At 39.7% G+C, this 17140-nt stretch overlaps 1 protein-coding gene across 2 annotated transcripts in view; it reads left to right on the top strand.

Annotated features, from left to right (window-relative positions):
* The window catches only part of rbms3 (RNA binding motif, single stranded interacting protein), a 229218-nt gene that overhangs the window by 126321 nt on the left and 85757 nt on the right, over nucleotides 1-17140 (top strand). For both annotated transcript variants that reach the window (XM_016676090.1, XM_016676089.1), the window contains exon 5: nucleotides 10884-11041. In XM_016676090.1, the coding sequence (XP_016531576.1) occupies nucleotides 10884-11041 (158 nt within the window). The remainder of the gene's footprint in view (nucleotides 1-10883; nucleotides 11042-17140) is intronic.

Below are 17140 nucleotides of genomic sequence, written 5' to 3'. Positions count from 1 at the left end.
GTTTCACTAATGGAAAGTGTTTTAAATGCTTGCCCTTCCCGTCTCCACTGAAAATCAGTAGACCCAATGAAACGAGCTTAAGTTTTTCTTTCCCAATCACGTATTTCCTCAAACACAGAGAATTATACGCAGAAAACCACTGCAATATTAGAGTCATAGCCCTTCATAAGCTTAAAAAAAGTATTTTCCACCAAATAACTTTTTTTTTTCTTTTAGAATACGTCCTACACAGCAGTTACTGAATGTCATTTGTTCAGTTGAGTATTCTATTTCCTCTCAGCCAAGAGTAAATCAACTGTTATCAAATGCGTGGTCTGTGTAAGAAGATAGGAATTATTCATATAGTGCAACAGTGGTTCAAAAAAGAGAAAATGAAAAGTAAAATATTTGAAAGACATCTGATGTTGACAGACAAAGCGGGATGAAGAGAGAGGCTCTGCTACAAACTCAACAGACATCCATAATTTGCACAAACTGTATTTTTCCTGCTTCTGAGCTCTTTATATTGGTCAGCTGCGGAAATCGAAGCGGTTGCTTTTAACACCCCCACATAAACACCTTCTCAACCCCACAAACCTTTTCCAAAACTAAAACCTTCCGCACCACTATCCGCCTTCATATGATGTCAGCCAGGAGGAATTCAATCTCCGAAATGGGATATCATGAATGATGCATGAGACGGAAAAATGCATTTACCCAGGCGACAACACAATAAGCTGTTGTTGCAACCACCATAATGTAAAAATGCGAAATTTATGGTGACGAAAATACATATGGAGCCAGGAAGACATTTGTGAATGTTGTCAACTTCCAAGCTGAGGCAGAACTAGCAAGGGCAAAATGTCTTATATGGAAAATCCTCAATTTTTCAACAAAGTATGGATGAATTTGTCCTCAAGTCTACAGGGAGCAGAGCAAAAACTATCTTTGCATGCAGGTCTCACTGCCCACTTATGCGTGCATTAGTTTTGTCTCCTTTTTGGAGGAGCACTGTGCTAAGGCTGACATGCCCATCTTCCATGTTAATAATGGATTTTTGATATAAGCTCCACATGAAATTTTAATCTCTGGAATATTAGCTCACCGAGGGAGATACAAAATCAAATCACGGGGTCGTGATTAAGCGGGCGTAGCCCATATCGACCCATTTAAATTCATATTAACCTAGCATCAAAATGTATGAGCCGTGACACTGATGGCAGACATAATTTAGTGGTGTTATGTCTGTTTTGCAAAGCAAAGGTATGATCAGTTCATCGCGTATCTGAAAAAGAGTGAAAATGAGCCTGGATGTGGGACTTGCTGGATGCAAGGAAATTTTAAAAAGGATGCACCTTGGGGCATTCAAATATGTTTTCATGTCAGCAGTGTCGATGCCAAAATAACATATTGTACACACTGTACAACAAAAGTTGACCTTATGTAGTTTATAATTTTGAGAGTATATACTTTCATTCCTGTTAATATTATTAAAACACACATCCAACCAGATATGCGTTTTGATATTGGCATTGACCAGAGAATTGTTAAAATGTATAGATAATGTAAGTTTAAATCATCAAGCTTCCATTTCTAATGTTTTCTCATTTTGAAACTGTGTTCAAGTAAAATTCTGACTTTTGCTGCTCGCTAAAGTAAATATGTTAGTGACTACAAATTTTCAAAGAAATGCCCAAAAATAGATTTAAGTGGCAACATGTCTTTTGTCTAACCATATCCTTTTATTCCGCAAAAATATTTCTCATATTCTGCCTCATAGCTGAGGAATATGAACATTTTGCTCAGATAAGCAGTAGAGTCACTTTTGATAAACCCAAATACTCCTTACTATGAGCTTTGTTAGTCAGAAATGTGTGAAAAGAGTTAATAAATACTTTTTTTTATGACTGCTTAATTGTCTGTTGAAAATTTGAGAAAGCACATTCAGAGGGGGGGATGCCAAGTTTAGAAAAACTGTTTTTTCTACCATTACCAGTGCAAACATTTGACATTTACTAAACTTTTCTTGGACTTTAATTGGAAACGTACAGTATATTGTTGCTTTGCTTCACAGCAAACACGCACGCTTGCTACGGTACATGATTTCTCTTCCTCTGTCCTAAAGTATTTAAATATCTCTTAGTCATGAGTTGTTTGTCCACGTATCTGTCTGTTGCTTTGTCATAAAATGATGACCTAACCCAGCTTCCTGTTAACCACTGCAGATTGACACCAGCCCCCCATTAACTCCCCCCCACTGGTTTGTAAAAGGGAAGATGGATGAATGAACATACCAAAAACTAGTTTTGCACCATAGCTCTCCCTATGCCTCATGTTTGATGCATATTTTACTCCAGCAGAAAGCAGACCCAGCTGAGAGAATAAGTGAAGCAAAGCACCACCACTGTGTTGGCATTCTCAACGGCTCAATAATATATCACCTAGTTTGGTTCCTTACACAGCATCTATCATCACAGTGTAACACGGTGGAACTCAAACAGCCATTTTCCATAGCTGTTAATAGGACAAAGATTGACAATGTGTGAATGTTTGTGTACAAACTCGTGTGTCTGTGCGTCTATGTGTGACTTTACACTCACGGCATAGAGCTCCGTGCAGGAAGGTATTATCTGTAAAAAGTGTGTGTGAATTGGGTGTGGGCCTTAAAACCAGACTAAATACCTCAGTGCCTTTGGGTGCCAGGACACACGGCGTTGTCATTGGCTTGGATTGCACTCAAGGGAAGAATTCTGTGGCTGAATGATGTGATGTATTAAGGTGTGCTCTGCGGCAATGTATGGTAATTTGTTAGACTTTTATTTAATCAGGTACCACTGAATACTAGCCAAACGGAACGCTGCGTGAGCAAGGTGAGCTCTCAAACTCGGGTTTTCCTGCATTTTGTCTGTTTTAAAGAAATGTGCTTGTTCCATGTGACGGATTTTAATCTGCCTTTTTGCTGTGAAAACTGTAAATTAGGTTATGGGTGTTTCGGTATCCACCATCTGTTTGTGAGTGGATAATCCTGTTGCTGCCTTAAAGGCTGATTGATCATGGCAGCGTCCCAATGTGGTCCCAGAATGATCGATCGGTTTAGTATCTTACAGAGACAGATAACAGGACAATAGAAAAATGTATCAATCTGAAATAGGACAGATGACAAGATGCGATTGATTTTTTTTTTTTGACACATAACTAATTTTACAGACTGTTCAAACGCAGAAATAACTATTGCAGTATGTTTCATCCATACTTCGTAATTATAAAAGATGCAGCATGCACCTTAATTTCTAGCTATTTGAAAGCTTAAAAAACTGTAATATTGAATGTGGAGAGTGCATTACTTAGTATTTTAAGTTCAAAAGTTCATAAGTCTCCCCATTGTGGGACAATGAAGGATATTTATATTAAGTTATGAAATTCGCTGCCTTTAAACATTTGATTCTCTGATTAGTTTTTTTGTTGACTCATGGAAGATTAAATTGTCATGTTTCAGTAAACGTGTGTAAAATTAGAGTAATCTTTTATTGCACATTTATGATATCACACTTAAACATGAAATCCTTAGTTTTTAAAACAATTAAATAGGGAAAAAGTTTTCACCAGAATTGCTGAAATTTGAGGCTGAAAATCAAAAGTTTAGTCTTTTCTGACTGAAAAACGGCGGCAAAGACTTCAGTTGGGTCAGCTGTTAAGCAAAAAGCGAATATGTGGAAAAGCACTTCTTGTTATTGATTCAGTGTTGGTTGGACATATAAAGCTCTGGGCTTGTTTCTTAAGGAACGTTTGCACTGTGGGGAAAAGCATCTCCACAGCATGCTGCTGCCACGTTTTGTTTTTTTTTTATCCTGAACATTGTGTGGTCGGGGCAAAGTTCAACTTTATTTTTCTGAGACTTTTTTTAAATATGAGCCACAAAGTGTTAGTCCCAGGCTTACAATTTGCCTTGCACTCTGCACATGGGAACTGCAAACAGTGCTGTCTGCAGCTTTCTGTAATCTGTAAAAATGGCTTTTTCCTTTCCATGTTTCAATAAAGGTCAGCATTATTAAATACAAGACTATCATTTGCTGTATTGGCAGAGTCAGTCCACCTGAGCTGAAGCTTCTCTAACGAACCCTAGAATGTTTTACAGAAAAGTTGTATTTATTCTAAGTTTAAAGATTAAATTGGCCTTTGATTAAAATCAGTGGTGCTGGATTTCATTTAAGAGGAAAGGGGGCTAATTTCAAATAAACACTACTGCTTTCACTTATTTAAAATAAGAATAGGTTTAATTTGTACTTCCGCTTTAAAGTCACAAAGTCCCTACCTAAAGCGTTATATTTGTGTAAAAGCTCAGTGGGTATGAAGATGTGTACAAGACACTGTAAATAATATGGATTTGGGAGACTAGCCAGCCAACTTCATTGTTTTTGCAGTGGAAAGACTCCAGCCTGGCTGTGCAGTAAATCACTACCACCAAAATAAGCAAGCTGTAATGCAACGTTTTGGGAATATAAGGCGTCCAAGTCTCACAGCGGCAGAAATGTAGAGTGTGGAGGAAACATTGGACAACTGCTTCTACAGGAGGTGATTCAGCCATCCGCTGACAAGTGGAAACAGAAACATGGGGAAGCACTCGTCAAAGGGCAGCAAACCGTCCTCGTGACTTTGCCTGCTGTTGTCTGACCACCGGATTTACCAGCTGACAGAATGATAGGTCCTTTGTAGTGCTACCTTTTTGTCTCTCCATTCTCTGGCTCCTCACAAATTAAAATAACGGTTTTAATGTTGGCTTATAAAACTCTCGCTGCCCTCACATCCCCATACCAGCTTCTTCTTGGTTGGACTTGTGTCTTTTGAATGGATTTTGTGTAGCAGGGCTTCCATAGTATGTTCTTAAATCCTCAATCTATATAGAAAAAGAAAACATCTTGCTATAGCAGGAACACAGCAGCTACACCATCCTTGCTGTTTCCTCCAACCACTTGACTCATTGCCCATTGTCTTTGGTTTTATTGCTCTCCTCCAAGCCACTGCTTAGTCACACACCAGGCCAAACTGGTATACCTGAGGGTAGTGACTAGTATGCTGTTATCCCAAGGATTGACAGCCTGATACACAAGAACACACAGACTAGTGTGGTTGAATGTGTGTTTGCACACAAGAGAAGCAGCCAGGATCCCCTGTAGTGCCAATTACACATACAGCTCTAATCTCTTGAGCAGGCTGGATGCATAGAGAAAGAGAGGAGACAGAAGCATGGATAAAGGGCTGAGGAGATGAGAGACGGCAGCAGTAGTAATAGGAAGGTTTGGCAAGACGTGTGTGAACTGACGTAAAGAAGAAAGAAGCAAGGACAAGGAGAAATGGATCACAGATTGCCAGTGAGAATAAAAACCTATGGACGCACATTTCCTCGCAAATGTATTTATACGCCTCAAACTTTCTCACATCTTGCGTTGCAAACAAATACCGTAAAGTGTCCATTTGCGGTTTTATGCATTAGGAAAAAAAATGAAAAGGTTTGTTTATAAATGCTGTATATAAAATACTTCTCTCTATTGTACATATATGTTTGTTTGCTGTACTCTGATTCCACTTTGCTTGAGATAAAGACACAATATTGTTATGAATGTTGGGATGTTGAAATTTGTGGCTTATATGGATCTAAAGAGTCCCGTCAAGTATGCATGATACTTTTAAAATGCTTTCAGTTTGAATAATGCATGTGTACTAAGATCATGGTTGTGAAAGTCAATTTTTTCACTGGTTTACAATCGGGTACTTTTTCCATGATATCATTGTCTTCTTTAATTTTTGCTATATTTAATCATCCACTGGCTATTCAGAGACAAACTGTCAGTTCAGTTTCAATGTCACACAGGTGGTTGGGTCATTGTGAGCCAAATTAATAAGTAGGTCATGATGTTGGTTTAACTTTTAGCTTCAAGCCCTGTACATCCCGATGTGAGTCAATCTTTATCAGTACAGATAAAGTTTCTGCACACCCGTAGCCTTCAATTAATGCTATGACTAAGGTAAATATGTGAAATTTGAGTAGCAGTTGCATCAGTTCTGTGTCAATGGTAAATATGGTATGTGATGCTGGAACATTTAACTCTGGTATCATTTCTCCATATAAAGAATGGTTTTGAGAGAAGCATATTCTGTAACACTTTATTTGAAGGTTGTGCATAAGACTGGATTGACACTGTCGTAAACATGATATAACACCTGTAATGAACATGAAGGAGCCTTCATGAATGTTTATGACTGTTATGAAGTGTCATTTGGTACATAATGACACCTTCAATTCAAGGTTGACACTTTTAGTGAACTTTTAATGCAAGTTTTAGTACAACTTTGAAATATAAGTGTCATTATTTACCAAATGACACTTTATGATAAGTTGTAAACATTCATACAGACTCCTTCATGTTCATAACAGGCGTTATGTCATGTTTATGGCAGCGTCATGTCAGTCTTTCGCACAATGCACACCCCTTAAATTAAAGTTTTATCGCATATTCATCTGGTAGAGTGCCCCAATCAAAGTTTAGATCTGTGGCAAAGCTTAACATTTGTTTGCAGATGCTCACTATGCATTCTGGTTGAGTTTGAGCCATTTTATTAAAAAAAAAAAAGGAATCCTCAGAACCGCAACTACAGATAAATACAACTGATGGAGGCATGTGCCAAAAAAATTGCATTACTTTGCTGTTCTGTCTTTCGAAATCACAGTAAGCACAATGGAAAATGTAACATGAAGAAATATGAAAAACTTCAGGATGAATACTTAACATTGGTACTGCATGTGGCGTGAAGAAAACTGGGAAAGAAGTCGAACAAATGCGAAGGAAATGTAGAGAGATAAATGTGTTGACAGGAGAGTGAGGGCAGCTCCCTTTCTCCGTACAGTGTTGCATGCAGAGCCCCAGGTCAAGACACGCATCCGTCTCTCTAACTTTTATCAGTTAAAGTGATACAGCCCTGAGAGCCCCATAGGCACAGCAGGAGACTTCTAAAGCTTGATGTCTTTTTTTCCTCAAGCATTAACAAAAGGTAGCAAGGGCTTCCTTTAATGTGTTATATCTGCCTGTCATGTCAGCTCCCTCCATCTCTTTCTTTTTTCCCACCTTTTATTATTCTTTAACCTCCTGATCATAATCAGACTGAAAAGTCATTGCGCTTTTTCTGTTTTTTTGTATGATTTTCCACTAATACTCTCCCTCCCCCTCACCGCAGCATGGTAATGTTCTCCGAAATTACAGTGAGGTAAACAGAGCAGGGGAGTGGAAATGAAATAACTGCTACAGGGCTGTCAGGTCTGGCAAGGGAGCCATCCGTCAGCAGGAAATGACACGTCGTTCACCCCCCACCCCCATCCTGTCACACACACACACACACACACACACACACACACACACACACAGAGTTTGATTCCTCTTCTCCTCCTGGTGGCAAGGTGAAGGAATTAATGCTCATCAAAGCCTGAGCGCAGCCTGGAGCCTTTCCATTAACCTTATACAACACTGGTCAATGGCGAGGGGATGGACACATGCAGCAAGGGGGGCTTTTAAAACCATACGCGCTAACACACACACGCACAAGCATACAGTATACACTGTAAACTGTACCTTCAATGGAACAAAAGCCCCATACATAATCGCATCGAGATCAGATACACACACCCGCGCGCACGCGCACACATACACACCTCAATTACCTTTTCATTCATAGCCTGACAGCAGTGCATGTGCAAGATCTGACATTAAAGGAAATTAAATCTCCTTGTGGAATGGGCCAGCCCATCTCACCTCGCTGTCAAAATACTCCTATTTCCACTCCTCTCCCCTAACCTTCTCATCTGGGTATTTAGAGCTTTGTGGTGCGGAACGTCATCAAAGAGGAAAAGTTAGTGAGGCAGCCGCGCTTAAAGGAGGCCTCCCTGCGATAATACCCGCGCAAACGGAGCCCCTCTACAATTAGCCCACGCACCCAAATTACTGCTTCACATTCTGATGCTTTCACGCACTGCACAAACTGCACGCACACGCGCACACACACACACACACACACACACACTGACTTATCATTGGCTTAGCCCAGTGAGTGAGTCACTAAGTCAGTTAACTCTTTGATCCAGACCTCCTTTCTGCTTTCAGATATGAAGCCTATCTGACATAATCCTGAAAAACATTGGCTCACGCAACCAATGAGACTCAAAGAAAAGTGCAGCTGCAAGGCTACACACTCTCAAGGGACTTAGCTGGTAGAGTGACACATGTACAGTAGATTTTTTTTTTTTTTTTTTTTACAGGCAGATTTAATTAAGCCTCATTGAGATGACTGATCCTGCATCATACGAACTCATGTGATCTTTTTTTCTCACGCGTCCAAATGCAGCAAACCTGCAGAGGAAGGAGTTTGCCTGATAATTCACTTCATATTTGAAGGGGGGAGGGGAAATGCTGGGATCCTGGGCACCAGCCTTTTCCCGAAGGTTTTAATCGGATCAAATATGGCTTGTCAGATACATAAGCTAATTAATCGGGGGAGAGACCAATCCCCTCTTTTAGCAAATGGAAATACGGAGGCAGGACATTGGCGGAGACACGTCCTCTCCTCCTTCAACTTTTCTCGATCGAGATGCAGAAAGAGACCAGCTGAGAAAAGATTGCCTGTAGTGAATCATACAGTCTTTAAGGATTCTGTCTTTAGAGAAAAGACATTCATACTGCCTGACGTTTTTCCACAACCTCAAGCTGAGAAGATGATAGATTCTTGATTTTAAGACTAACCGGAGCTGCTGTTTACAGAACTTATGTATATAAAATATCTTCTTTGACACTAAATCAGCTATTAAAGCAATATTTCTTGACATGAAAACAAACTCGACTGCTGTGCACGCCTTTTACGTTAATTTCTCGTAGCCAATGCTCTTGTGTAAGATTTTGTGCCTGAAATTAAATTTTTAGACCATTTCTTTTCTATTAATATCTTCAGCTTCTGAATATGTATAGAGTAAAGCACATTTATTATCATCACTACAAAAGATGTGTAAATTGTCTTAAATGCAGTTCATCTGTTATTGCTTTGGAATAATCTTACAGTAAAAAAATATATATGGCAATATTTTTCTGTTGTAAAATTTCCATACTAAGAAATTATTGTTTTAATAATCCTTGATACCAAAATAATTGGAAGCATGATCAATTTTAGCAAAATAAATTTTTCATACCCAAATGGTTGTAAGTCTTCAAAAACAGTTAAAAGTTTACTAAAGGAAAAAGAGACATCTGAGTCTCTAATTCATTCTCTAAGACATTGTCCAACAATCACAAATGTAAATTTTGGGACTTAGATAAATGTTAGGACTTTAGCTAAAACTGTGTGCTTTGGTCAGAGGAGATGAAATTGAGATTTTCAAAAAAAAATAAAATAAAAATAAAAGAAAACACTGTGAAACAAAAAACTAAGACATATAAAAACTCCTCATTGTTAATGTCTGGCAACCTTTGATGCATTTGGCCCATTTCTCTACCAAACATCCTGGAAACTTTAGGACAGCACAATATATCAAATACTCTTTACAGTGTTGAGATATTTTAAATGTATTTTTTAAAAATGGAAAGCAATGATCATTGGCATAATTATCCAAAACATATTGCCTAATCTTCAGAGAAACGTTTTCATCAGACACAAATATTTTTTTATTGTGTTTGCTCATAATCTTTCTCCCAACTATAGTGCATCGTACACACTAGATTTTTTTTTTTGTAAATTTTTCACACATTTTACCACGATCATATAAAATGATATGCTGTTTGAAGGGATTAAAGTTTACAATCCGTAAAGAATATTTTTAGACTTATTCAGGTCGTTTAGACAAAAAAGTTGCTTTATTCTAAAGATTTCAGATGTTTTTTTTATTATTATTATTATTATTTTTCATGTTCTAATAAATTTAACCTTCAAACAAATAACTCAAATTCAAAATAAAAGAGGCCATGGCACAATGTGGCTGCCGAAGTGGGTGTAAAGCTCATTAAAACCTCATCAAGTCTTTGCTCTCATTTTATTTTCCTGGCTTGTAACCACGCCATAGTTGGCCGTCTGTAGCGCTGCATTGGCCCCTGGCATATTTAACTCATGATGGTCTCAACTGCAGTTCAATAAAGGGTGCAGCGATGTATCTCGCATACAGGGAAACTCTGGACGGCTGCCTGATCGGATGAGTCACTTACTACCTGGAGGAAGGATGCTAAGCTAATGTGCTTACAGCCTACAACATCATAAATCCATAATTAGCACTGAGGATGGCATTTCATGCTTAATTTAAGCACTGAGTGATTTGAAGCGTAGATGGTATAGTGAGTTACATTGTGACTGCCTGACTCAGTGGATGATTGACTGGTTGGGCGGTCTCAAGCTGTTTCATGGGGGAAACTTGCAACTACCTCAGGCTAAGCCCACCACCAGCTGCGCAGCTTCTCCCAGCAAAGAGCTGCTTCTGGAAATATTGAAATCTCTGTCGCTCAATAATACAGTTCGCCCTTTTCTCTGATTTGAACTCTAAACTTAACCATTTAAACAACTGCTCTTGTAAATATATGCGTTGTGTGAGACGCCAATACAGGCTTGACTGTCGTACCTGCCACTCCCGTGAATCCCGTAAAATGATCACACACATGCGCTCAGAGCTTGACGTCTGTGAATTATCGATGTAGTCACCGAGCATTTGATCCGATAAATGTGTTTGTGTCAGAGGACAAATGCTTTTTAACCAGAGTTTGGTTATAGTTTGCCATATTTCAACCTATCTAGTGATTATCCATTACAATTATGTCATCGACTGACCGATTTCCATTTTTTTTCCTCTCCCCTGTGTCGCACTTTCCCCTTTCTGTCGTTGGCAGCAACAAGAGCAGGACCCCACAAACCTGTACATCTCCAACCTGCCAGTGTCGATGGATGAACAGGAGCTGGAGAACATGCTGAAGCCCTTGGGTCACGTCATCTCTACAAGGATACTTAGAGATGCCAATGGGGTCAGCAGAGGAGTCGGCTTCGCCAGGTAAATAAAGACCATAAATCAATGGGCAAAAATTGACTTGTTTGTCCTTGCATGTTATAGGAGAAACGGTTATCCTAAAAAAAATCTATAAATTCCTGTGACTTGAGCTCTACATTGAAAATGTTATGTCTCTGGAGTAAGTGGAGGTATCTAGATGGCACATACTTATCAAAGTAATGGTTCTTTAAATTCTGAGAAGTTCCCAGTAGAGCCATAAAAGAAATTGCACAACTGTTGTCTTGGGTTGAAACTATTACTGAGGATTTAAATAAACGTGGGTATCCAACACACAGCGAGAATCTGTGTCGACATCAGAAAAGTGCTGTTAATCTCTACAAGACCAAGACCAACAGCTTAAAATGCTATGATCAACATTCAGATGTGTTGATCACAGCAGCTGAGTGTAACTGGAAGCCATACTTTTCAAATTCTCATTTGTAAAAATAAAAAAAGGACAAACATATTTACGTTAAACTTCACAATTGTACACTGTTTGTGCCGGCTTTTTAACATATAGCTCTCAATAAAATAAATAAAGTTTGTAGTTGTAAACTGATACATTGTGAAAGGTTTCAAAAGGAGTGGATACTTTTATAAAGCAAACGCAGTGTCCATGTGTTTCACAAGCACGGATAGCGGCTATTGCATCACTGTAAAGTCACTGCTGCTGTTTTTCTAGAGCCAAGCCTGTCATTTAACAGTTTTTTTTTTCCATTTTCTACTTTGGAAAGTTTCTTCTACAGCTTATTAATCCCCCAAAGTCATAAACCACTCTGTCCTTGTCCTCGACAGCAGCCACCAGGCTCTCATTCCTCCCTGTTTACCCAGAGGAGGCCGGTGACGGCCACACCACCGCCATCTTGCAGGGATTTTTCTTAATCACCTGCTCTGGCTAAACTCCTCTCCTATTCCCTGCTCTATTACTGAAAGGTTAAAGCAGGATAGATGAACGCATACACACCAAATAAACAACTGCACAAATAAGCATATGCGCAGATAGATCCCGCGTGCAAGTCGTTGTGCACATGTAACAACACACATTAAAAACTAGCCTCTTAGTTGCGCTCCCTCAAACAGGCAGCCCTCCTGCAGACCAGCAAACAGAGCACAGCAACAACCTGCCACAGGCCACCTGTTCAAGCAGCCTCAGTGGCTGCAGGGACAGACATGATGGAAAGGGAATCTGAGAAAGCGGCTACATGAGAGGGACGCGGGTGTGACGCATCGGTCTCAGAGAAACGAGTAACTTTAGAGGTCACTATGAAGAGACGAAATGTTTTTTTTTTGTTTTGTTTTTTTTTACTGAGATGATCAGAAATCTTTACAGAAAGCGAAAGGAGTGAAAGAGGCAAAGTTTAAAAAATTATTATACAGGCACGAATGGCTGAAGAAATGATCGATTATAGTAAAAAAACAAAAAACAAAAAGTGTCCGTAAAAGAAGCTAGAAGGACAACTGTCCACAGAAGACAAAACAGATCAATGGACTACATAAAATGTAGACCTCCCATTAGCTGTGTCAACAGACAGACAGACAGGCAGCTGCTGAGGGCTGGACTGTGAGGGGCATTAGAGAGAGTAAACTGAGCTAAGTGTTTGTGGGCTGATCCATTACTGTTATCAGAGCCCATTACTCCAGCCCCAGCACTAATCATTGCAGACAGCAGCACCTGATGCCATTAACCAGCAGCATACTCAGAAAAGCCAAACCTGCCTCCCCGTCTACCTGCCTGACTCTGCAGCTGACTGACCAACGCTCAGCCTGGCTCACTGGTTTGTTTCTCAGTGGCTGCTTTCCAGTCTGCCTGCCTCATTTGCTCCTAGTATTCTGGGCTGATTTCTGCCTGCTGTGGTGATGGAGAGACAATGACAAGAGATGGAGTTTTTACAAAACAAAACAAACAAAAAAAAGTCATTTTTAGAAAAGGAACAAAGGGGTGTGCTCTGCATTAGCAATTCTTACCATTTAAAAAAAAAAGGAAATATGCTAAAATATTATTTTTTTAACAGTCATCCACTTTTTAGATGCAGGAGTAACGCGCTTAGAATTAGTCCCAAATAACCTCAGTGCTGTTTTTACCATACCATTCACTTAACCCAGAAGTGACTTGATCTTAATGAGAGGAAAATACTACAATAAAATGATTACTCACCTCCACTGGCTCATATTTGGGACAGGTTGGTGAGTGGGACATGCTGCTGCGCCCTGGCAACCCGGTGGTAGGAGATGCCAAGCAGACGACGACAACTGACCGGTTCATATTTATAGTCAGTTTACCGTAGCAACTAGTCTCGTTATTAGTTCATAATAAACTATTAATATTGATTGTGATAGGAATTAACCAACCAATACCTAAAATCAAAAACTCAGTTGTTATTTATGTTGTGTGTACATCAGCTGTGGGTGTGTACGTTGGGGTAAAAATAAGACAAAGGATTCTCAAACATGGTCAGTCTGGTCTTGCAACAAGATGGCTCCTGTGACAAAAAAAAAAGAAAAGAAAGAAATTAGTCCTAAGATGGGGGATCTAATGAACCACATGTTGCATGATAGACTATGTTCTCTGTTACCCACAAGTATTCCAACACACATGGTACACAGGAGAGTGGATGTTGGAGAGAGTGATGTATTTGAATCTCTCTTGAGCTCCAGTCCTGGTTCATGACAGGCTGTGAATTACTTTCCTTCAGTGATGTGACAGGTGGAACAAATGAGGCTCAGTTCACATGCAAAACCTAATGCTAACACATTTATCACACAAAAAATGAACCATAAAAATAAATCATGAAACATGAAAATAAATCAAATCAAAGAAAACCTGTTGAATTAATGATGGGTCTTAGTCTTATGCTTAGCTATATATTATCGCGCTAATGCTATCTTGCACCTGGTTTGTCATTGTTGTCTTTAAGACAGATTTTTCCTCTCTTGATGTAAATGTTCTTTTCTTATGGAAGAAGAAGAGCTCAGCACAACTTTTCTTGTCTGGTGTTGTGTTTTCTTCTCTTTTGGTTCTGTGGTGTCTGAGGAAGAAATCTGGTCAATTGTTGTCCCGGAAGAGTTAACCTCTGGGTTAACTTAGTCTGGTCACTGCGTTTCCCCCATCCGGCTAGAGCTTGATTTGCGTGGTTACTAAAGGAATGGTCTCAAACCTTTGCTGCTGGTTTGAAATTGAAACAAAGAGATGACTGCACTACTTCAGGCATGTCTTAGTTTCTGAAAGCTGATTCAGGAAATTTAAGGTTTGCAGTGGAATTCAGGAGCAATTTCTACCATTGGAGGATACTGGAGCCACATTTTTGTCCCATGAAGAGAAGTAGGGCAAAATGAAAAATGGTCTCCCTTAGCAAGNATGTAGAGAGATAAATGTGTTGACAGGAGAGTGAGGGCAGCTCCCTTTCTCCGTACAGTGTTGCATGCAGAGCCCCAGGTCAAGACACGCATCCGTCTCTCTAACTTTTATCAGTTAAAGTGATACAGCCCTGAGAGCCCCATAGGCACAGCAGGAGACTTCTAAAGCTTGATGTCTTTTTTTCCTCAAGCATTAACAAAAGGTAGCAAGGGCTTCCTTTAATGTGTTATATCTGCCTGTCATGTCAGCTCCCTCCATCTCTTTCTTTTTTCCCACCTTTTATTATTCTTTAACCTCCTGCTCATAATCAGACTGAAAAGTCATTGCGCTTTTTCTGTTTTTTTTTGTATTTTCCACTAATACTCTCCCTCCCCCTCACCGCAGCATGGTAATGTTCTCCGAAATTACAGTGAGGTAAACAGAGCAGGGGAGTGGAAATGAAATAACTGCTACAGGGCTGTCAGGTCTGGCAAGGGAGCCATCCGTCAGCAGGAAATGACACGTCGTTCACCCCCCACCCCCATCCTGTCACACACACACACACACACACACACACACACACACACACACAGAGTTTGATTCCTCTTCTCCTCCTGGTGGCAAGGTGAAGGAATTAATGCTCATCAAAGCCTGAGCGCAGCCTGGAGCCTTTCCATTAACCTTATACAACACTGGTCAATGGCGAGGGGATGGACACACGCAGCAAGGGGGGCTTTTAAAACCATACGCGCTAACACACACACGCACAAGCATACAGTATACACTGTAAACTGTACCTTCAATGGAACAAAAGCCCCATACATAATCGCATCGAGATCAGATACACACACACCCGCGCGCGCGCGCACACACACACACACCTCAATTACCTTTTCATTCATAGCCTGACAGCAGTGCATGTGCAAGATCTGACATTAAAGGAAATTAAATCTCCTTGTGGAATGGGCCAGCCCATCTCACCTCGCTGTCAAAATACTCCTATTTCCACTCCTCTCCCCTAACCTTCTCATCTGGGTATTTAGAGCTTTGTGGTGCGGAACGTCATCAAAGAGGAAAAGTTAGTGAGGCAGCCGCGCTTAAAGGAGGCCTCCCTGCGATAATACCCGCGCAAACGGAGCCCCTCTACAATTAGCCCACGCACCCAAATTACTGCTTCACATTCTGATGCTTTCACGCACTGCACAAACTGCACGCACACGCGCACACACACACACACACACACACACACTGACTTATCATTGGCTTAGCCCAGTGAGTGAGTCACTAAGTCAGTTAACTCTTTGATCCAGACCTCCTTTCTGCTTTCAGATATGAAGCCTATCTGACATAATCCTGAAAAACATTGGCTCACGCAACCAATGAGACTCAAAGAAAAGTGCAGCTGCAAGGCTACACACTCTCAAGGGACTTAGCTGGTAGAGTGACACATGTACAGTAGATTTTTTTTTTTTTTTTTTTTACAGGCAGATTTAATTAAGCCTCATTGAGATGACTGATCCTGCATCATACGAACTCATGTGATCTTTTTTTCTCACGCGTCCAAATGCAGCAAACCTGCAGAGGAAGGAGTTTGCCTGATAATTCACTTCATGTTTGAAGGGGGGAGGGGAAATGCTGGGATCCTGGGCACCAGCCTTTTCCCGAAGGTTTTAATCGGATCAAATATGGCTTGTCAGATACATAAGCTAATTAATCGGGGGAGAGACCAATCCCCTCTTTTAGCAAATGGAAATACGGAGGCAGGACATTGGCGGAGACACTTCCTCTCCTCCTTCAACTTTTCTCGATCGAGATGCAGAAAGAGACCAGCTGAGAAAAGATTGCCTGTTGTGAATCATAGTCTTTAAGGATTCTGTCTTTAGAGAAAAGACATTCATACTGCCTGACGTTTTTCCACAACCTCAAGCTGAGAAGATGATAGATTCTTGATTTTAAGACTAACCGGAGCTGCTGTTTACAGAACTTATGTATATAAAATATCTTCTTTGACACTAAATCAGCTATTAAAGCAATATTTCTTGACATGAAAACAAACTCGACTGCTGTGCACGCCTTTTACGTTAATTTCTCGTAGCCAATGCTCTTGTGTAAGATTTTGTGCCTGAAATTAAATTTTTAGACCATTTCTTTTCTATTAATATCTTCAGCTTCTGAATATGTATAGAGTAAAGCACATTTATTATCATCACTACAAAAGATGTGTAAATTGTCTTAAATGCAGTTCATCTGTTATTGCTTTGGAATAATCTTACAGTAAAAAAATATATATGGCAATATTTTTCTGTTGTAAAATTTCCATACTAAGAAATTATTGTTTTAATAATCCTTGATACCAAAATAATTGGAAGCATGATCAATTTTAGCAAAATAAATTTTTCATACCCAAATGGTTGTAAGTCTTCAAAAACAGTTAAAAGTTTACTAAAGGAAAAAGAGACATCTGAGTCTCTAATTCATTCTCTAAGACATTGTCCAACAATCACAAATGTAAATTTTGGGACTTAGATAAATGTTAGGACTTTAGCTAAAACTGTGTGCTTTGGTCAGAGGAGATGAAATTGAGATTTTCAAAAAAAAATAAAATAAAAATAAAAGAAAACACTGTGAAACAAAAAACTAAGACATATAAAAACTCCTCATTGTTAATGTCTGGCAACCTTTGATGCATTTGGCCCATTTCTCTACCAAACATCCTGGAAACTTTAGGACAGCACAATATATCAAATACTCTTTACAGTGTTGAGATA

The sequence above is a fragment of the Poecilia formosa genome, unplaced genomic scaffold, assembly GCF_000485575.1.
Source record: "Poecilia formosa unplaced genomic scaffold, Poecilia_formosa-5.1.2 Scaffold127, whole genome shotgun sequence".
Lineage (NCBI taxonomy): Eukaryota > Metazoa > Chordata > Actinopteri > Cyprinodontiformes > Poeciliidae > Poecilia > Poecilia formosa.
This window is presented reverse-complemented; position numbering and strand designations above follow the sequence as displayed.